Source organism: Pelodiscus sinensis, chromosome 22, assembly GCF_052426305.1.
Source record: "Pelodiscus sinensis isolate ZL-2025 chromosome 22, ASM5242630v1, whole genome shotgun sequence".
Classification (NCBI taxonomy): Eukaryota; Metazoa; Chordata; order Testudines; family Trionychidae; genus Pelodiscus; species Pelodiscus sinensis.
The window spans coordinates 17,498,696-17,515,852 of record NC_143073.1 but is presented as its reverse complement, the minus strand read 5'-3'; the positions used below and the strand labels follow the sequence as shown (position 1 = coordinate 17,515,852).

At 56.2% G+C, this 17,157-nt stretch overlaps 1 protein-coding gene across 1 annotated transcript in view; it reads right to left on the bottom strand.

Annotated features, from left to right (window-relative positions):
* Positions 1-17,157, bottom strand: part of LOC142818204 (uncharacterized) — a 36,748-nt gene that overhangs the window by 9,276 nt on the left and 10,315 nt on the right. The window contains exons 7-12 of the mRNA XM_089772720.1: positions 9,593-10,393; positions 5,553-5,668; positions 5,153-5,211; positions 3,664-3,815; positions 1,328-1,393; positions 1,063-1,225 (exon numbers count right to left, since the gene is read on the bottom strand). Coding sequence (XP_089628846.1) covers positions 1,063-1,225; positions 1,328-1,393; positions 3,664-3,815; positions 5,153-5,211; positions 5,553-5,668; positions 9,593-10,393 — 1,357 coding nt within the window. The remainder of the gene's footprint in view (positions 1-1,062; positions 1,226-1,327; positions 1,394-3,663; positions 3,816-5,152; positions 5,212-5,552; positions 5,669-9,592; positions 10,394-17,157) is intronic.

The window sequence follows — 17,157 nt, the reverse complement described above, 5'->3', positions numbered from 1 at the left end:
CTGATAGAGGCAGCAAAGATGGAAGGGGGGAATTGACTAGTCGACTGACTATTTGATCAGCTTTTGCTTATTGGCAGTCGAGTAGTCGACTAGTCATTAACACCCTTAGTCTGGACACCTCGGGTACGTCTAAACTATATGCCTCTGTTGACGGAGGCATGTAGATTAGTTTATTCGAAAAAGGGAAATGAAGCCGCGATTTAAATAACCGCAGCTTCATTTAAATTTAAATGGCTGCCGCCTTGAGCCGACAAACAGCTGATCAGCTGTTTGTTGGCAGATCGGGGCAGTCTGGACGCACCGCGGTCGACAGGGAAGCCTTTGTCGACCAGCGCAGGTAAACCTGGTTTCACAAGGCATACCTGTGCCAATCGACAAAGGCTTCCTTGTGACCGCGGCACGTCCAGACTGCCCCGATCTGCCGACAAAGAGCTGATTGGCAGAGCAGGGCAGCCATTTACATTTAAATGAAGCCGCGATTATTTTAATCGTGACTTCATTTCCCTCTGCCGATCTGTCTAATCTACACGCCTCCATCCATGGTGGCATGTAGTCTAGACACACCCCTCTTGTCCTACAGGTCTGTGTCAGCAGAGGCGGGAGTCGGCCTGCCAGATCCTCGGGTGTTTTCCCCTCGCCTCTGGGCTAAAGGTTACCAGGAGGTGTCTCCTCCAGTTGCTTTGCCAGTCCATTGCCAGTCATCCTTTGCTTCCCAGAACAGCCTGGAGCAATGTTCCCTCTGCCCGTTTCCATCCATGAGCGGATACATGTTGTCTGTGCACCGGAAGGAGAAATAAAAGCCTGGCTCTGGGCACTCTGCTCATCAGCAGTGCGGCACTGGAATCTCTCCGGTGCAGCCACCCCATCATCCAGCTCATCAGGACTGGGTCAAAACGAAACCGCTCGCCTTGACTTTCCAAATGATTTGGGGGTTTCTTAAAGGTTGGTGAAAATTATTGTGCAGACTCAACACGTCCTCATGTGTGTGTGTGTCGGTGTATGGGTGTGTGCATGCGCACATGTATGTGCCCATTTGCACGTGTGCACATGGGCATGACTCACAAGCACTGGGGGCCGGCTCGTGTCAGCTGGCACTGCCCGTAGTTGCAGTTGAGGAAGCCGGGCGTGTTCTTGGTGCAGTTGGAGATGCAGGACAGGCTGGACTTGGTGAGGTAGGGGAAGTAGAACTGGCTGTAGCCTTCGGGGGCAGCTTTCTGGCAGAACTCTGGGGAGGAGAGAGGGGTGTCAGGCAGCTGGATGGAGAGACAGCACTGGCTCTGCCCCCCAGCCCTGCCCCAGCGCTGCTGGGCAGCCCCAGCTCACTCACCGGTGCCATTGAACTTTGGCTGTTCCCCTTCGGAGACTCGGGCGGAGGAGGCATTAAAACATATCGCTGGAAGACACAGGATGAGCAATTCTCAGTCGGGAACTATACACCCCTCTCATGGCCTGCAGGGCACCCCTGGTTGCATGGCCCTACCATGGATCTGGGGGCTGGAAATGGCCTGCCTGGTGAGCCACCCCCTGTCTGGATCTGTGAAAGGTGCACTCGGTGGGGGGAATAACAGGTAGTTCGAACTAGGGCTTTATTTCGAACGCCCGTTTCACTGTTGCGTGTAGACGTGGGCAGTTACTTCGGGCTTGTTAATTTCAAAAAATGGCGCCTGGCCGGGAAGATGCAAATCAAGCGCAGGATATTTAAATCCCGGGCTTGATTTACAATTCTGAATTAGCAAATCCTAGTTCGCAGCCCTAATTCGAATTAGGTTGCAAGTGTAGACATACCCTCTGTCTGTTCGTCTATTCCCACATGGACCTTCCACCCTCTGTCCGTTGGTCCATCCATCCATCCCCACATGCCACCTTCTAGTCATCCATCCCCCACCCCTCTCCTCTATCTATCCATCTCAACACACACCCCCAGCAGAGATTGCCATGCTGGTATGGAGACTTTCCATCCAAGGACCATTGTTCTGCCACCCTGTAGTGGGGTGGAGTGGCCGCCCACTGACCCAGAGGAGGAGGAACCCTCCAGCTGTCATGTTGGGCTGAGGCTGACCTCGCCCAGACACCTGACCAGAAGCTAAGGGTCGGGCCCAGAACTGTAAAAGCCCAGGCAGCAGCCTCAGTCAGGGCTGAGCCTGCCGAGAGACTAGAGACATCCCCTGGGCTCCCAGCCTGGGAAGTGGGGACTGAGGCCTGGCCAGGGCCTCCTACCTCCCTGGGCCCAGAAGCCGCCTACCTGCTCCCTGCCTGGGAAGCTGAGGCCCGGCCCGGCCTATCTTCACGGACGGGGCCGAGAGCCCAAAGAGCCAGCCTGATCCTGTGCTCCGGCCCGTGCGGCCTAGACCAGAGACGCCGCCCAGGACGTCCACGAAGCCTGACCCTGAGGCCTGGCCCAGCCGCCCGACACTGCCTGCACCAGGAGCCCTGCTGAGCTCCGCTGACCTGCAAGCTGTGGAGGACTGGACCGGACTGCCCAAGTGGGACGAGACCCTCTTGGACTCTCTGCCTACCCAGGTACTGGACAAGGGGGAGAACGGAAGTGGCCCAGGGGTTAGTGGGGCTGTTAAGACCCAAGGCCAGCGTGTTTCGGGCTGGAGCCCCACTGAGCCTGTAGCAGCCTGCCTTGCTGCTCCTAGGGCCCTGGGCCGGAGCGCAGTGGAGTGGGTGGGCCTGTGCCCTCCCTGCCACCTACCTATTGGGTGGCAGGCTCCCCCCTTGCCACGGCCACAGGCGACCCACCTGCACCCCTCCAGAACAAGGAGTTCCCAACCTGCTTTTGCTTCTTGGCCTCCCCTGACTGAGGGCCAGGTCCTTCCACCACTTACAGTGATTGTTTGTCTGCAGCCACGCCCGGAACCAGGGCCTGGCCTCCCCCCTTTGAATAAACCGTTTGTTCGTTGCCCGCCCTGACTGAGGGCCAGGGTTTTCCCCAACTGAGAGGGTTTGTTGCTGCCACGCCCTGAGCTAGGGCTGGACCTATCTGTAAACTTACGGGCTACGTCTACACTGGCCCCAAATTCCGGAAAAGGGATGCAAAGCAGGTAAGTCAGAATAGGGAAATCCGCGGGGGATTTAAATATCCCCCGCGGATTTAAATAAACATGGCCGCCGCTTTTTTTCCGGCTTGGGGAAAAGCCGGAAAAAAGCGTCTAGACTGGCGCAATCCTCCGGAATAAAGCCCTTTTCCGGAGGATCTCTTATTCTCTTACTGATCTCTTACTTTCAGGTAGGAATAAGAGATCCTCCGGAAAAGGGCTTTATTCCAGAGGATCGCACCAGTCTAGACGCTTTTTTCCGGCTTTTCCCCAAGCTGGAAAAAAAGCGGCGGACATGTTTATTTAAATCCGCGGGGGATATTTAAATCCCTCGCGGATTTCCCTATTCTGACTTACCTGCTTTGCATCCCTTTTCCGGAATTTGGGGCCAGTGTAGATGTAGCCACGGTGTTTGTTTGGGGCCCGTCCTGAGCCAGGGTTGGACGTGGGTAAAGACGCTGGCGGTGTTTGTGCCACCTGCCCGAAGGAAGGGCGGGCGTGCACTGGGGCTTGCCTTAAAGGGGCCGTGTAGTGGGGTGGAGTGGCTGCCCACTGACCCGGAGGAGGAGGAACCCCTCTGGGCAGGCAAGCCGACTACACACCCTCACACCCAGAGACTCACACGAGTTGTTGTTGCTGTTGCAGTTCTGGTTCTGAGCTGCCTCCTCTATTTTTTTCTCCACCTGCTTAGTCACTTCTGCAAACTTTGTGTTGAGTTCCTCAGTTACAGGTAAGGCCAGGAGCACGTAGTGATCCACCACGACGCTGCCCTGCCTGTGGAAACAAACCCAGCATGGGTTAGTGTGTCGGCTTCCTGGGGCAATCGCATCTCTGGGGCAAGCTCCCAAAAATGGGAGCCGCTGATGCCTTAGAACTGTGACCTTGCCTGCCCTCTGCCCTGAGGCCCCGCCCTCGCCCCACCTCTTCCCATCTTGGCTCCGCCTCTTCCCCTGAGGCCCCGCCCTCACCCCACCTCTTCCCATCCCTGCCCTGTCTCTTCCCGTGAGGCCTGACCCTCGCCCCACCTGCTCCCACCCCTGCTCTGCCTCTTTCCATGAGGCCTCACCCCCACCCCACCTCTTCCCATCCTGTCTGCTGCCTCTTTCCAATAGGTCCCACCCTCACCCCGTGTCTTTCTGGGCCCCCTCCACAAGCACCCAACAACAAAAACAAAAGTCAGCGCCTGTGAATCCACTGTCACTTGGAAAACCATTTGCCCTATTTCTAAGTTACATTTATTGGGCTTTAACTTGATTCTGGCCCTGTCTTTTGTCATGAACTTACAGAGCCCCCTACTGCCCAGAGTCTATTCCCCATGGAGGCACTTAGCTACTTCCTAAGTGTGCTGGCTACGTGCCCCTGGCTCGTCTTACTGACGTACTAAACAGCACAAGCTCCAGGTCTCTCACAGGGCCAAGCATTTTCTCTGGCCTCTAAAATCACTTTAGTGGCTCTTCTCTTCACCCTGTGCAATTGGTCAATTTCCTTTTGGAAATGCAGATTCCCAGAATTGCAGCCAGTGGCAGCAGAAGTGGGATTTGGGCAGCCACACGCCTCACCTTCCCGCTTTCAGCAAGGGAGGCTCTGCCCAAAGCATACCACTTCGAAGCTGTGTGGGCTGAGGGGGCAGAGGCTCCCCTGGCTGCAAAGGCAAGAACTAAGCTATTGACATGTTGGTGATGGGTGCCGGAGGCAGCAGAGCCAGGAGAAGCAGGCATGAGGAGTGTGGCCCTGAGAAGAAGGGAGAGAAGATACTGTCTGGGCACAGAGCCCGTGGGGCAAGCAGACATGGGGATTTCTGAGCAAGGGAAATACCTGCAACTGCCCGTTGTTACTGCTTTTAGGGAAGCTGGACTGGCCGGGCTTTTTTCCCTTGATGGAGAAACAGGACGGCACCAAGAACAGACCTGACAATGTCTCCTCCTGAGAGACATGGCCCAGAACGGCTCCGTGCTTGGCAAACTGCTGGTGCCAAAGAGCCAAGCAGGCCACCAAAACACCCCACCCCAGCTGCAGACAGTCTCCCAGGAGTGGGGTGTGGCCTGCAGCAAAGCTCAGGTTGCAGGCGGAGTTTTGGGGGTACCAAGTTCTGGGGCATTCCCAATACTCACGTCAGCTTCAAGATTACCACGTCTTTGTACCCCTGGACATTGAGGTAAACCACCTTCATCTGGAAGGGAAAAGGCACATGTCACTGGCAGGGGCTGCCCTGAACCTCCACCCCACTGAGATGGTTCTGGCAGCCCCGGGGACTGGTGAGGTGCCCAGACAAGGCACCGAAGCAGCCAACCTGGTCCCACCTGGCTGCCACCAGGATATCAGCACACAGCCCTGGGACTATTCCCCTCTGGCAGGCTGGGAAAGCCCTGTTCCTACTTCCTGCCCTTTCTATGGGACCATCCCTGAATCTCTTGGGAAGCTCCCCTGTATCCCCCGACCATCTGCCTCATCAGCCTTCTCTGGGGGCCTCGCCCACACCCCTCCCTTCCCAACCTCTCCTCCAGGTCCCACCTGCAGTTTGAATGAGGCGGTGAACTCTTTATACTCTTGAGTCGTGTTGTTGGCCAGTGCGGAGGTGAATTTGTGGCTGGTGACCTGCAGCTTCACGTCCACCTTCACGTCCACCTCTTCGTGGGGGGTCGGGGGAGGGAGGGGTAGAAACACAGTGAAAATCAGCCAGACATGCGGGAACACAGGAAAGAAAATGTCATCTCCCCCTGAGAGCCTGAGGATCCCTGTCCGTTCTCCCATGCTCACATCCCAGGCCCCCAGCCTATGGGGCGAGGGCAAGGACTCCCCTGCCCTTCGGGGGCCAGCACGCCATTTGTTCCTTAGCCAGAGAGGGGCAGCGAGGAGGGACACTCATCTCCTCACCCGCCCTTCTGCAGTCGAGCTTCTTTCCACCCTGCCCGCCCCAGTCTGGGAAGAGAACTGGCTCAGAACGGGGTCCTGGCTCACAGCCACACGGCTCTCTCAGATGCTAACAGGGCTCCTGCGTGGGGCCTGCCAGCCTGGCTCCTGCCCCGGGTGGGGTGTCCCTGATCAGGATTCCAAGGGTCTCAGGCGTCGCCACATCGTGGGGTGCTTAGAAACCTGCCTTCGCATGAGAGACTCCAGGAGCTCGGTCTAGTGAGCTTACCAAGGAGACGGTAAAGTGGAGACTTGATCACAGGGAGTGAGAACCCATATGGGGATCAAATATTTAATAACGGGGTCTTCAGAACAGCAGAGGAAGGGCTAAGCCAATCCGAGGGCTGTAAGATGGAACTAGACAGGTTGCAAATAAAGCATCAATTTTTACCAGTGAGGGGCATTGATCATGGGACCCATCCCTAAGGGTGGTGGCGGGTTCTCCACCTGTGGCAATTCTGAAATCGAGAAGGGACGTTTTTCCTAACAGCTCTACTCTGGAATTCCGTAGGGCAGGTTTCTAATCTGACTAGATTGTCACAAAGGCTCATCTGGCTTTAATGTGGACAAACACGGAGACAAGGGGGATACAGTGGCTATAATGTACTTAGATTTCCAGAAAGCCTGTGACAAGGTCCCTTATCAAAGGCTCTTGCAAAGTGAGCTGTCATGGGATAAGAGGGAAGATCCTCTCATGAATTGACAACTGATTAAAAGAAACAAAGGGTAGGAATAAATGGCCAGTTTTCAGAATGGAGAGAGGTAACCAGTGGTGTCCCCCAAGGGTCTGTCCTGGGACCAATCTTATTCATATTCCTATTTATAAATGATCTGGAGAAAGGGGTAAACAATGAAGTGACAACAATTGCAGATGATACTAAACTGCTCAAGGTAGTTAAGAACAAAGCAGACTGTGAAGATCTTCAAACAAATCTCACAAAACCAGGTGATTGGGCAACAAAATAGCAAATGAATTTTAATGGACATTAGAAAAAAACGATCCCAGCTAGATACAAAAAATAATGGAGACTAATTTAGCCATAACCACTCAAGAGAGGGATCTTAGGGTACGTCTAGACTACATGGCTCCGTCAATGGAGCCATGTAGATTTGTTTGTTCAGCAAAGGGAAATGAAGCCGCGATTTAAATAATCACGGCTTCATTTAAATTTAAATGGCTGCCCTGCGCTGCCGATCAGCTGTTTGTCGACAGATCAGGGCAGTCTGGACGCTCCCCTGCCGACAAGAAAGCCCTTTATCGACCTCCCCGGTAAACCTCATCCTACGAGGAATAACGGGGAGATCGATAAAGGGCTTTCAGGTCGACACAGGAGCGTCCAGACTAGCGCGCTGAGCCAACAAACAACTGATCAGCTGTTTGTCGGCTCAGCGCAGCAGCCATTTAAATTTAAATTTAAATTATTTAAATTGTGGCTTCATTTCCCTTTGCCGATCAGCCTAATCTATATGGCTCCATCGATGGAGCCATGTAGTTTAGACACACCCTTAGTGTCATTGTGGCTAGTTCTCTGAAAACATCCACTCGATGTGCAGCGGCAGGCAACAAAGCCAATAGAATGTTAGAATTAATTTTAAAAGGGATAGAGAATAAGACAAAGAAAATCTTATTGCCTCTGTATAAATTCATGGTACGCCCACATCTTGAATACTGCATACAGATGGGGTCACCTCATCGCAAAAAAAAAAAAAGATATCTTGGCATTGGAAAAGGTTTAGAAAAGCACAACAAAAATGATCAGGGCTTAGGAACAGGTATCATTTGAAGAGAGATTAAAAAAACTGGCGCTTTTAAGATTAAATAGGAGGAGACTAAGTGGGGATATGATAGAAGTCTATAAAATCATGACAGGTATGGAGAAAGTGAATAAAAAAGTTATTTACTTGTTCCCATAAGAACTAGGGGTCACCAGGTGAAGTTAATATGTAGCAGGTTTAAAAGAAACAAACACAAATTTTTCTTCACATAGCACACAGTCAACCTGTGGAACTCCCTGCTAGAGGATGTTGTGAAGACCAGGATTTTAACAGGATTCAAATAAGAACTAGATAAATTCAAGGAGGTTAGGTTCATCAATGGCTACTAGCAAGGCTCACCAAGCGGCGGCAAGCCCCGCTCGCCAGCTGCGTGGTTCGGCACGCTGCGCATGCGCCAACCACGCTGTGTATGTACAGATCACACTGCGCGGCTGTGCCAGCTTGTAATCTACTTGCCATGGGCGAGTAGATTACAATAATTGTCGAGCCCTGGCTATGAGCCAGGATAGGTAGGACTGGTGTCCCAGCCTCTGACAGGGGTTGGAAATGGGTGACAGGGGAGGGATCACTTGACGATTCCCTGTTTTGTTCACTCCTTGGGACACCTGGCATTGGCCACTGTCAGATGACAAGATACTGGGCTAGAAGGACCTTTGGTCTGACCCTGTGTGACTGTTCTTGTCATGGCCCATGGCTCTCAAACCCAGGTTTGCAGCATTCATGAGAAGCCACACACCAACACGGCTCCTGGTTTAGGGCCCTGATTTCCTGGCTTCCCAATCCAGCTTGACTCCAATACTCTGACTTGTGGTTCCTGAGCTCTTGTTTGTCTCTTGCCTCTCTCCATTGTGAATAATGGTTACAGTAGCGGGGAGCCACTGGGCATCTCTCTCTTTCATTAATTAAATGGGTGAAAATCTTTATGAGCCTTCTCTGTGTAAAGCTTTCCCACAGGCTAAGACAGATTGATTTGAGTTTGGGTCCCTTTGAGGGTTGATATCCCCGATGCTGAGCCGTCTCAAAGCTGATCTGGTTCGGGGTCTGCGCTGCTCTGGAGGGGAGCAGTAACCCCAGCTCTGTGTGTTGGCAGCACACCAGAGCTTCTGTCCCCATAGGACAGGGTGGTGGGGAACCCTAGAGGACAGTGACATGATCAGCACACGGGCACAACCATAAGAAAATTTCTGTGCTCCAGTAGCTGGATATGAGTCAACAGGGCACCCTTATAGCCAGGAGGCTAATGGCGTATTAGGTTACATTAGGAGGAGTGTTGCCAGCAGATCTAGAGAAGTGATTATTCCCCTTGATTCGACTCTGCAGAGGCTATAGCTGGCGTATTGCATCCAGTTCTGGCCCCCACTACAGCAAGGATGTGGACGCATTGGAGAATGTCCAGCAGAAGGCAACAAAAATTATTAGGAGGCTGAAGCACAGGACTTACAAGGAGAGGCTGTGGGATTTGGGCTTATTTAGTCTGCAGAAGAGAAGAGTGAGGGGAGATTTGACAACAGCTGTCAACTTCCTGAAGGGAGGTTCCAGAGAGGAGGGAGAGAGGCTGTTCTCAGTGCTGACAGGTGACAGAACAAGGAGCAATGGACTCAAGTTCAAGTGCAGGAGGTCTAGGTTGGATATTAGGAAAAATTATTTCCCTAGGAGGGTGGGGAAGCGCTGGAATGGGTTCCCTAGGGAGATGGTGGAAACTCCATACCTAGAGGTTTTTAAGTCCAGACTTGACAAAGCCCTGGCTGGGATGATTTAGTTGGGGCTGGTCCTGCTTTGCGCAGGGGGCTGGATTTGATGACTCCTGAGATGTCTCCCAGCCCCAGGAGTCTAACCCATTGCACGATTTATAAGGTTTTAATTACCGGCTTTGACCTCAATGACTTCCGCAGCAAATTCACACATTGGTCCCTGGAAACTGGACGGACATTTACATCGACCGTTGTCCCAGATTCCTCCATTCTGACATTTGGGGGTGTGGTCTTGCTTTGTTGTACTTTGAGTAGTGGTAGTGGTGGTTTGTGGAGTGGTGGTTGTGGTTGTACTTTGGGGGACGGTAGTGGTGGTACGTGGAGTGGTGGTTGTGGTTGTACTTTGGATGGTGGTAGTGGTGGTACGTGGAGTGGTTGTTGTGGTTGTACTTTGGATGGTGGTAGTGGTGGTTTGTGGAGTGGTGGTTGTGGTTGTACTTTGGATGGCGGTAGTGGGGGTTTGTGGAGTGGTGGTTGTGGTTGTACTTTGGGGGGCGGTAGTGGTGGTTCGCGGTGTGGTGGTTAAGGTGGTGGTATGTGGTGTGGTGGCACTTGGGGACGTGATGAGAGAGGACACAGTGCTTGGGGAGGAGGTGACCAGTGAGGCAGTGGGTGGCCTGGTCGTGGTGGAGCTGGCAGTGCTGTTGGACTGTTCACATCGGGGACCGTAGTACGCAGGTGGGCAGATGCATTCGATTCCCACGGGAGTGCCCCCGTTCTGGCAGTCTCCGGAGGCATTGTAGAATTGACACAGATTGCCGTAGTGACCTGGCGGGCAGATGCATTTGGTGCCGATGGGAGTGCTGCCATTCTGGCACGCCGTGCTGTTGTCACTGGTGGCACACGTGGGACCAACGAAACCAGGGCGGCAGATGCACTCAACCCCATTGTACGTGCCACCATTCTGGCAGGAACCTGAAAGGGACAAACACACCATGACTGGGAGTGGGAGCCAGGAACATCTCCCAATGACTATCTTGGGTACACATGAATTTGCCAGAGAAGGGGAGGCAGAATCCTGAAATCCCAGCTTGCAGACCCCCACTCTAACCCACCAGCACCCACACTGCTACCAGAGCCAGGGAGAGAACCCATGAGTCCTGGCCCCTGCCCTCCACCCCCACACTCTAACTACTAAGCCTCAGTCTCCTTTAGCCTTTTCTGCATTAAAGATGTTTGCCCCAGTTTACATTATTAGGGTCTCATGTCAGGGAAGTGTAACTACAGATGGAATCTGCTCCAATTCCATTACACTCCTCTGCTTATACCGATGGATATTTCCCTAGTGTAGACAGGCTCTTAAGCTCATGGTAGGGATCTGATCTCAGTTCCAGCAGGGTAACAGTGCAGCAACAAGCAACCACTCCAAAATTTACCCCAACGTAAACAAAGATTCAAAACCCCTCACTGACCCTCAGCGTGTGGTCTGCTGTCCTGTATAAAAGAGGATGGAGAATTTCACCTTGCACTAACGTGACCTCAATAGTGGCATCCAAATTGAATTGGAGGGCGCCGAGACACAGAGATGCTGCCACTGGCCTTGGGAGAAAGTTCTCATGGTTCATTGTTAAATCTCTGGGTTGAATTTGCCTGGCCGGAGCTGTAGCCAGCTAATGAGGTTCTTGACACGTTTCTGCAAAGCTGAGCTTTTAGCTCCAGAAATGTTTTCCCTAGCCCTCTTCAACATGCTCCTCAGTGAGCACCAGCTCTGGATTGAAAATGAGCTAGTGATTAAAATGGTTGCAGACTGGTAGAGGGTGACTCTGCATTTACTAGAGCAAGATGCTGCCCTAGACACAGACCAGGGAAAGATTCAGGTTACATTAATGTCAGAGAAGACTTGCTCAATATCAAGCAAGTAGCCCAGTGTCTGAGTCTGTAACGCCGAAATGCTGGCTGTTCCCTCTGAGGGTCGCTGTTGCCTGAAATGCTGGCTGTTCCCTCTGGGGGGCGCTGTTGCTGAAATGCTGGCTGTTCCCTCTGGGGGGCGCTGTTGCCTGAAATGCTGGCTGTTCCCTCTGGGGGGTGCTGTTGCCTGAAATGCTGGCTGTTCCCTCTGGGGGGCGCTGTTGCCTGAAATGCTGGCTGTTCCCTCTGGGGGGCGCTGTTGCCTGAAATTCTGGCTGTTCCCTTCAGGCGGCACATGCTGCATGGGGAGCGCAGGGCCCAAATGGCTGCTTGCATCGCTTGCTCCCCCACAGCAGCCCAGATGAGCGGCGCAGAAGTCAGCCGAGCGCCACGGCAGTAGGTGAAGGGGGGTGGAGCGGTGATGTGCGGCATGACAGCAGCTCCAGGCCCCACCCCCTGGCCGTGAACGTCATCATCCCGCCCCCTTCACCTCCCGCCGTGGCACTCGGCTGACTTCTGCACCGCTCAGCCAGGCCGCTGCGTGGGAGCAAGTGGCGCAAGCGACCATTTGGGCTCCACGCCCCCCATGCAGCATGAGGAACGTGGAGCCCAAAAGGCCATTTGGGCTCCACGGTCCCCCGAGTGAGAGGCAGAAGGGGGAGGAGAAGAGAAAGAGAGAGACAGAGAGAGAGGCAGAAGGCAGAGGAGAGCTGAGAGAGAGAGGGGGAGGCAGTAGGAGGAGGAGAGAGAGAGAAAGAGACACGGAGCGAGAGACTAGAGGCTCAGGAGAGAAGACCGACGTGGAGGAGAGACCTGAAAATCCCTTCTTATGACGGGCTAATTGGCTAGTCGTATATATAGTAGCCCAGTGTCTGAGAGTCTGTAACGCCGAAATGCTGGCTGTTCCCTCTGGAGGGCGCTGTTGCTGAAATGCTGGCTGTTCCCTCTGGGGGGCGCTGTTGCTGAAATGCTGGCTGTTCCCTCTGGGGGGCGCTGTTGCTGAAATGCTGGCTGTTCCCTCTGGGCGGCGCTGTTGCTGAAATGCTGGCTTTTCCCTCTGGGGGGCGCTGTTGCTGAAATGCTGGCTGTTCCCTCTGGGCGGCGCTGTTGCTGAAATGCTGGCTGTTCCCTCTGGAGGGCGCTGTTGCTGAAATGCTGGCTGTTCCCTCTGGGCGGCGCTGTTGCCTGAAATGCTGGCTGTTCCCTCTGGGGGGCGCTGTTGCTGAAATGCTGGCTGTTCCCTCTGGGTGGCCCATGCTGCATTGGGAGTACGAGGCCCAAATGGCCGCTTGCTCCCTCACAGCGGCCTGGCTGAGCGGCGCAAAAGTCAGCCGAGTGCCACGGCGGGAGGCGAAGGGGGGCGGGGCAGTGACATGTGGCATAACAGCGGCTCCAGGCCCTGCCCCCGGCCATAAACGTCATCGCCCCGCCCCCCTTTGCCTTCGGCCAGGCTGCCGCGTGGAAGCAAGTGGCACAAGCGACCATTTGGGCTCTGTGCTCCCCAGGCAAAAAGGGGAGTATTGACCCCAAATGGCCGTTTGGGCTCCACAGTCCCCTGAGTGAGAGGCAAGAGGGGGAGGAGAAGAGAAAGAGAGAGGCAGGAGGCGGAGGAGAGCTGAGGGGGGGGGGAGGCAGTAGGAGGAGGAGAGAGAGACGGGCTAATTGGCTAGTTTATCAATAAGAGTTCAAATGAAATAAGATCACAGGAGACTCACTCTGGGTGTGTCTAGACCACATGGCTCTGTTGACAGAGCTATGTAGATGAGTTTACAAGACATAGTAAACCTTGTGAAATGAGGTTTACCGAAGTGGTCGAGAAAGGGGGAGGAGGGGCGGGGAGGTGAAGTATACAGCCAGGGCATGGGGCTGTCTATGTCACTGCCCCCCGCCTCCCATGGCAGCCCGGCTGAGGGGCGCACCACGCAGCGCCACGGCGGGAGGAGGAATAGGGGGCCGTGATGTACACGGCCCCTCCCCCTGGCTGTGTACATCAGCGCCCCGCCCCCCTTCCTGTCCCACCGGGGCTCAGCTGAGCGGCACAGCGACAACGCCACTCAGCTGGGCCGCGGTCGGGGAGCAAGTGGCAGCAAGTGGCCGTTTGGGGTCTGGCTGCAGCCAGTGGCTGCACCCCTTCCCGCCTTGCCAGGTCTGCTTCCCGCCCCCCTCCTCCTGTCCAGCCCCACGGCCCCCGATCCTCCCCAGCTCTGCTTCCCGCCCCCCTTCTGGCAGGCTCCACCCCCTTTCCCCTCCCTGCATGGCACCCCGCTCCCCCTTCCCCTTCCTCCATAGCACACTGCGCCGCTCAGCTGAGCCCAGCTGAGCGGCGCTCCCGCGCGGCAAGCAACCATTTGGGGGTCCATGCTGCACCCCCCCTTTGCCAGGTCTGCTTCCCACCCCCTCCTCCCATCCAGCCCACAGCCCCCGGACACCCCCCGCCAGCGCTGCTTCCCTCCTCCCTTCCTCCGGGCCCCCCCATCCTCCACTACAGCCCCCCAGCCCCCACCCCCCAGCTCTGCTTCCCGCCCCCACTTCCTGCTGGGCAGCCTCAGGGCCCCCTGGACACTCCCCTGCTTCCCCCCCCCCGCCAGCGCTGCTTCCCTCCCCCCTTCCTCCGGGCTCCCCCATCCTCCCCTACGGGCCCACAGCCCCCGACCCCCCCAGCTCTGCTTCCCACACCCCTTCCAGACATCCCCTCTCCCCTCCCCTCCCTGCATGGTGCCCCGCCCCCTTCCCCTTCCTCCATGGCATGCTGCACTGCTCAGCTGAGTAGCGTTCCCACCGGGTCCTGGCAGAGGAGCAAGCGGTGATTTGGGGGCAAGAGCCGCTCAGGTGGGCCCAGCGGGAGCGCTGCTCAGCTGAGTGGTGTAGCACGCCATGGACAGACGGGAAGGGGGCAGGGCTGACCTGAAGGGGGGTGGAAAGCAGAGCTGGGCGGGGTTAGGGACTGTGGGGATGGAGCGGAGGATGGGGGGGCCCGGAGGAAGGGGGAAGGGAAGCAGCACTGTTGAGGAGGGGTGTCCGGGGAGCCTTGGGGCTGGTTGAACGGCTATGGAGGGAGGAAAAGGGGGGAGGAGCACTGACGTACATGGCCAGGGGGTGTGGGCATGTACATCAGCGTTACAGACGCACAGACAATGGGCTACTATATATATGATATGTACAAACTGATACCTCAAAGTCACAAAAACAAATGTCCAAAAACTGCTCTTTGGTACTTCAACAGGGGTAGACACTAAGGGTACGTCTAAACTACATGGTGTGACGTAGTGGGGGTACCTGGCTGGTTTCTATGCTGCTGGCTCTGGGGTAACCCCCACTGGCTGCCGTGGGTACCACGACCCAGCAAAACAGGATGAGTCACTATGCAAACCAGTATGGCCAGACACCCCCCATGGAGAGGAACAAAGGGAGGTGGAATGCTGCCCTGGCTGGGGGCAGGGCTGGAAGAGGGTTAGTTAGTTCCTGTCTGGAAAGCAGGGGAGAAGGAGCTGGGGAGGAGGGCTGGGACTCCCCCATCTCAAAGGGGGGCACTGAGGCCTCTTAGCCCCAGTTCCTATAACCAGATTACATCTGTGCTATGCAGTATCCTGGAGGAGCAATAAACCACCCTCAATTCCACTGGCTGGTGCAGTCTGTTTGTGCCATTTCGGGGTGCAGGAGACGGGGGACCCCAACGCGCTGTCACACTGGTGTCAGGAGCGGGATGCACTGCACCCCGTGGATGGAGCTTCCAGCGGCGAGCGACAAGGCGCTGTAGAAGCAAGAACCCTGGAGCCAGGCGTGCTGGAGACAGAGTGAAGCGGTTCCTGGGAATCGTGGGGCGCTGCAGCACTAGACTGGTGAGTCTGCACCGAGGGGACCAACGGGCAGATGGCCTACGCCCAACTCTTGAAAGCAGAGCTGGTGGGGCTGTGCAGAGAGAGGGGCTTGCCTGTGCAGAAAGCAACCAAGGCCCAGCTGATTGCCCAGCTGGAAGATAATGACCAGCCACAGGTCCAGGATCTTGTCCCCAAGGGAAGCAGCCAGACCCCCCCTGAGAGTGTGTCAGGCTCAGAGAGGGGGAGGAGCGCTGGAACCCACCGGAGAGATGAGACAGCGTCTCCTGGGAGGCCTGCAAGCCGTAGCCCATCTAGGGCAGGGGCCAGCCCAGCGGAGCTGCGGCAGCTGGAGATTCAGCTGCGGATAAAAGAATTGGAAGCAGAGGACCGAGAGAGGGACCGCCAGAACCAAGAGAAGGAGCGCCAAGATCGAGAAAGGGACCGCCAGGACCGAGAGAGGCAGTGACAGCATGAGCTGGCCATGGCAGAGCGGAGAACCAGCGGGGCACCGGCTGCGCCAAGTGTGGATGGGCCCCAGGGTCCCAGGACCGCCAGACGCTTGGAGAGGCTCGTGGTGGCCCAATTGAAGGACATGGGTGACATAGACGGGTTCCTCAGTGCCTTTGAGAGGGCCTGTGGACTGCAACGGGTTCCCCCAGCTGACTGGCTGCAGGAGCTCGTCCCCGCACTGAGCCAGGAGGCAGCCGGAGTGCTCAGTCAGCTGGAGGACCTACAGCCAGGGGATTACAACCAAGTCAAGGAGGCCCTGCTGCACAAGTTCGGGCTGACCCCCGAGATGTACAGGAAGAAGTTCCGGGGGGTACAGAAAGGGCCACGGGAGACCTATGTGGATCTGGCCTCCCGCCTGGCGCAATACGGCCGCAAGTGGGTGTCTGGAGTCGGAGCCCAGACCGCAGAGGAGCTGCTCAAGCTGGTCCTGATGGAGCAGTTCTATAAAGCGTGCCCACCCAAACTGAGGCTGTGGCTCAAGGACCGGAGACCAGAGAACCCCCAGGAGGCCGGGAGGCTGGCGGATGAGTTCACGGAGAGCCGGTCTGGGTGTGAACGGGAGTCCCGGAGAGAAAGGGAACCGCGCAGAGACCGGATCTCAGCTGAGCGACGGAGGGAGTCAACTACGGGGCGAGACCAAGGAACAGGTCGTCTGTGCCCCAGAGAACCAGCCAGGGCCTGGACAGAGACAGCCCAAAGCCTAACTTGCCATCGCTGTGGGCAAAAAGGCCACAAGAGGGCTCAGTGCACCAGGTCCCAGGACCAGGGACCTTCCAGGGTTAACTGGCTGGGGCGGGAGGAAGGGCAGGCTGCCCCAGAGGCAGGGGCTGGCAGGCAAACCTCAGATCAGAGAGAGGGGAAGGATGCTCAGTGCACCTCCCCTGGGAGGTCTGATTCTCAGGAGGCGGATTTCTCCGTGTACCGGGTGGGGGTAGGACGGCCCCTGCGGAGCGAGTGCCTCATACCCCTGGAGGTGGATGGTAGGAAGGTGACAGGCTTCTGGGACACGGGGGCAGAGGTGACTCTGGCCCGATCCGACATAGTGGCCCCAGAGCGGATACTACCCCACACCCAGCTGACCCTGAAGGGCATAGATGGGTCCCCGTTTAAGGTGCCTGTAGCCCGGGTGCATCTGAAATGGGGGGCGAAGGAAGGCCTCAAGGAAGTGGGGGTGCACCCGCACTTGCCCACCGAGGTGCTGATGGGGAATGACCTAGAGGAGTGGCCCCATGAATCCCAGCGGGCTCTAGTCACTACCCGGAGCCAGAGCCAGAGGGGGGCTGACAACGTGGGTCCAGGGAAGGATTCCTGGCAGCGTCCTCAGGGTCCCATCCCAGTGGACACGGGGTCCAGCCAGGCTGGGACTCCGGACCTAGGTAAAGGTCCGGATCCCTGCCTCAGCAGCTGAATTCCAGGCTGAGGTGCAGGCAGACCCCTCCTTGCAGAGGCTGAGGGACCAGGCTGGCCTCCATGCAGCTCAGCCCCGGGGGAGAGGTGGCCAGG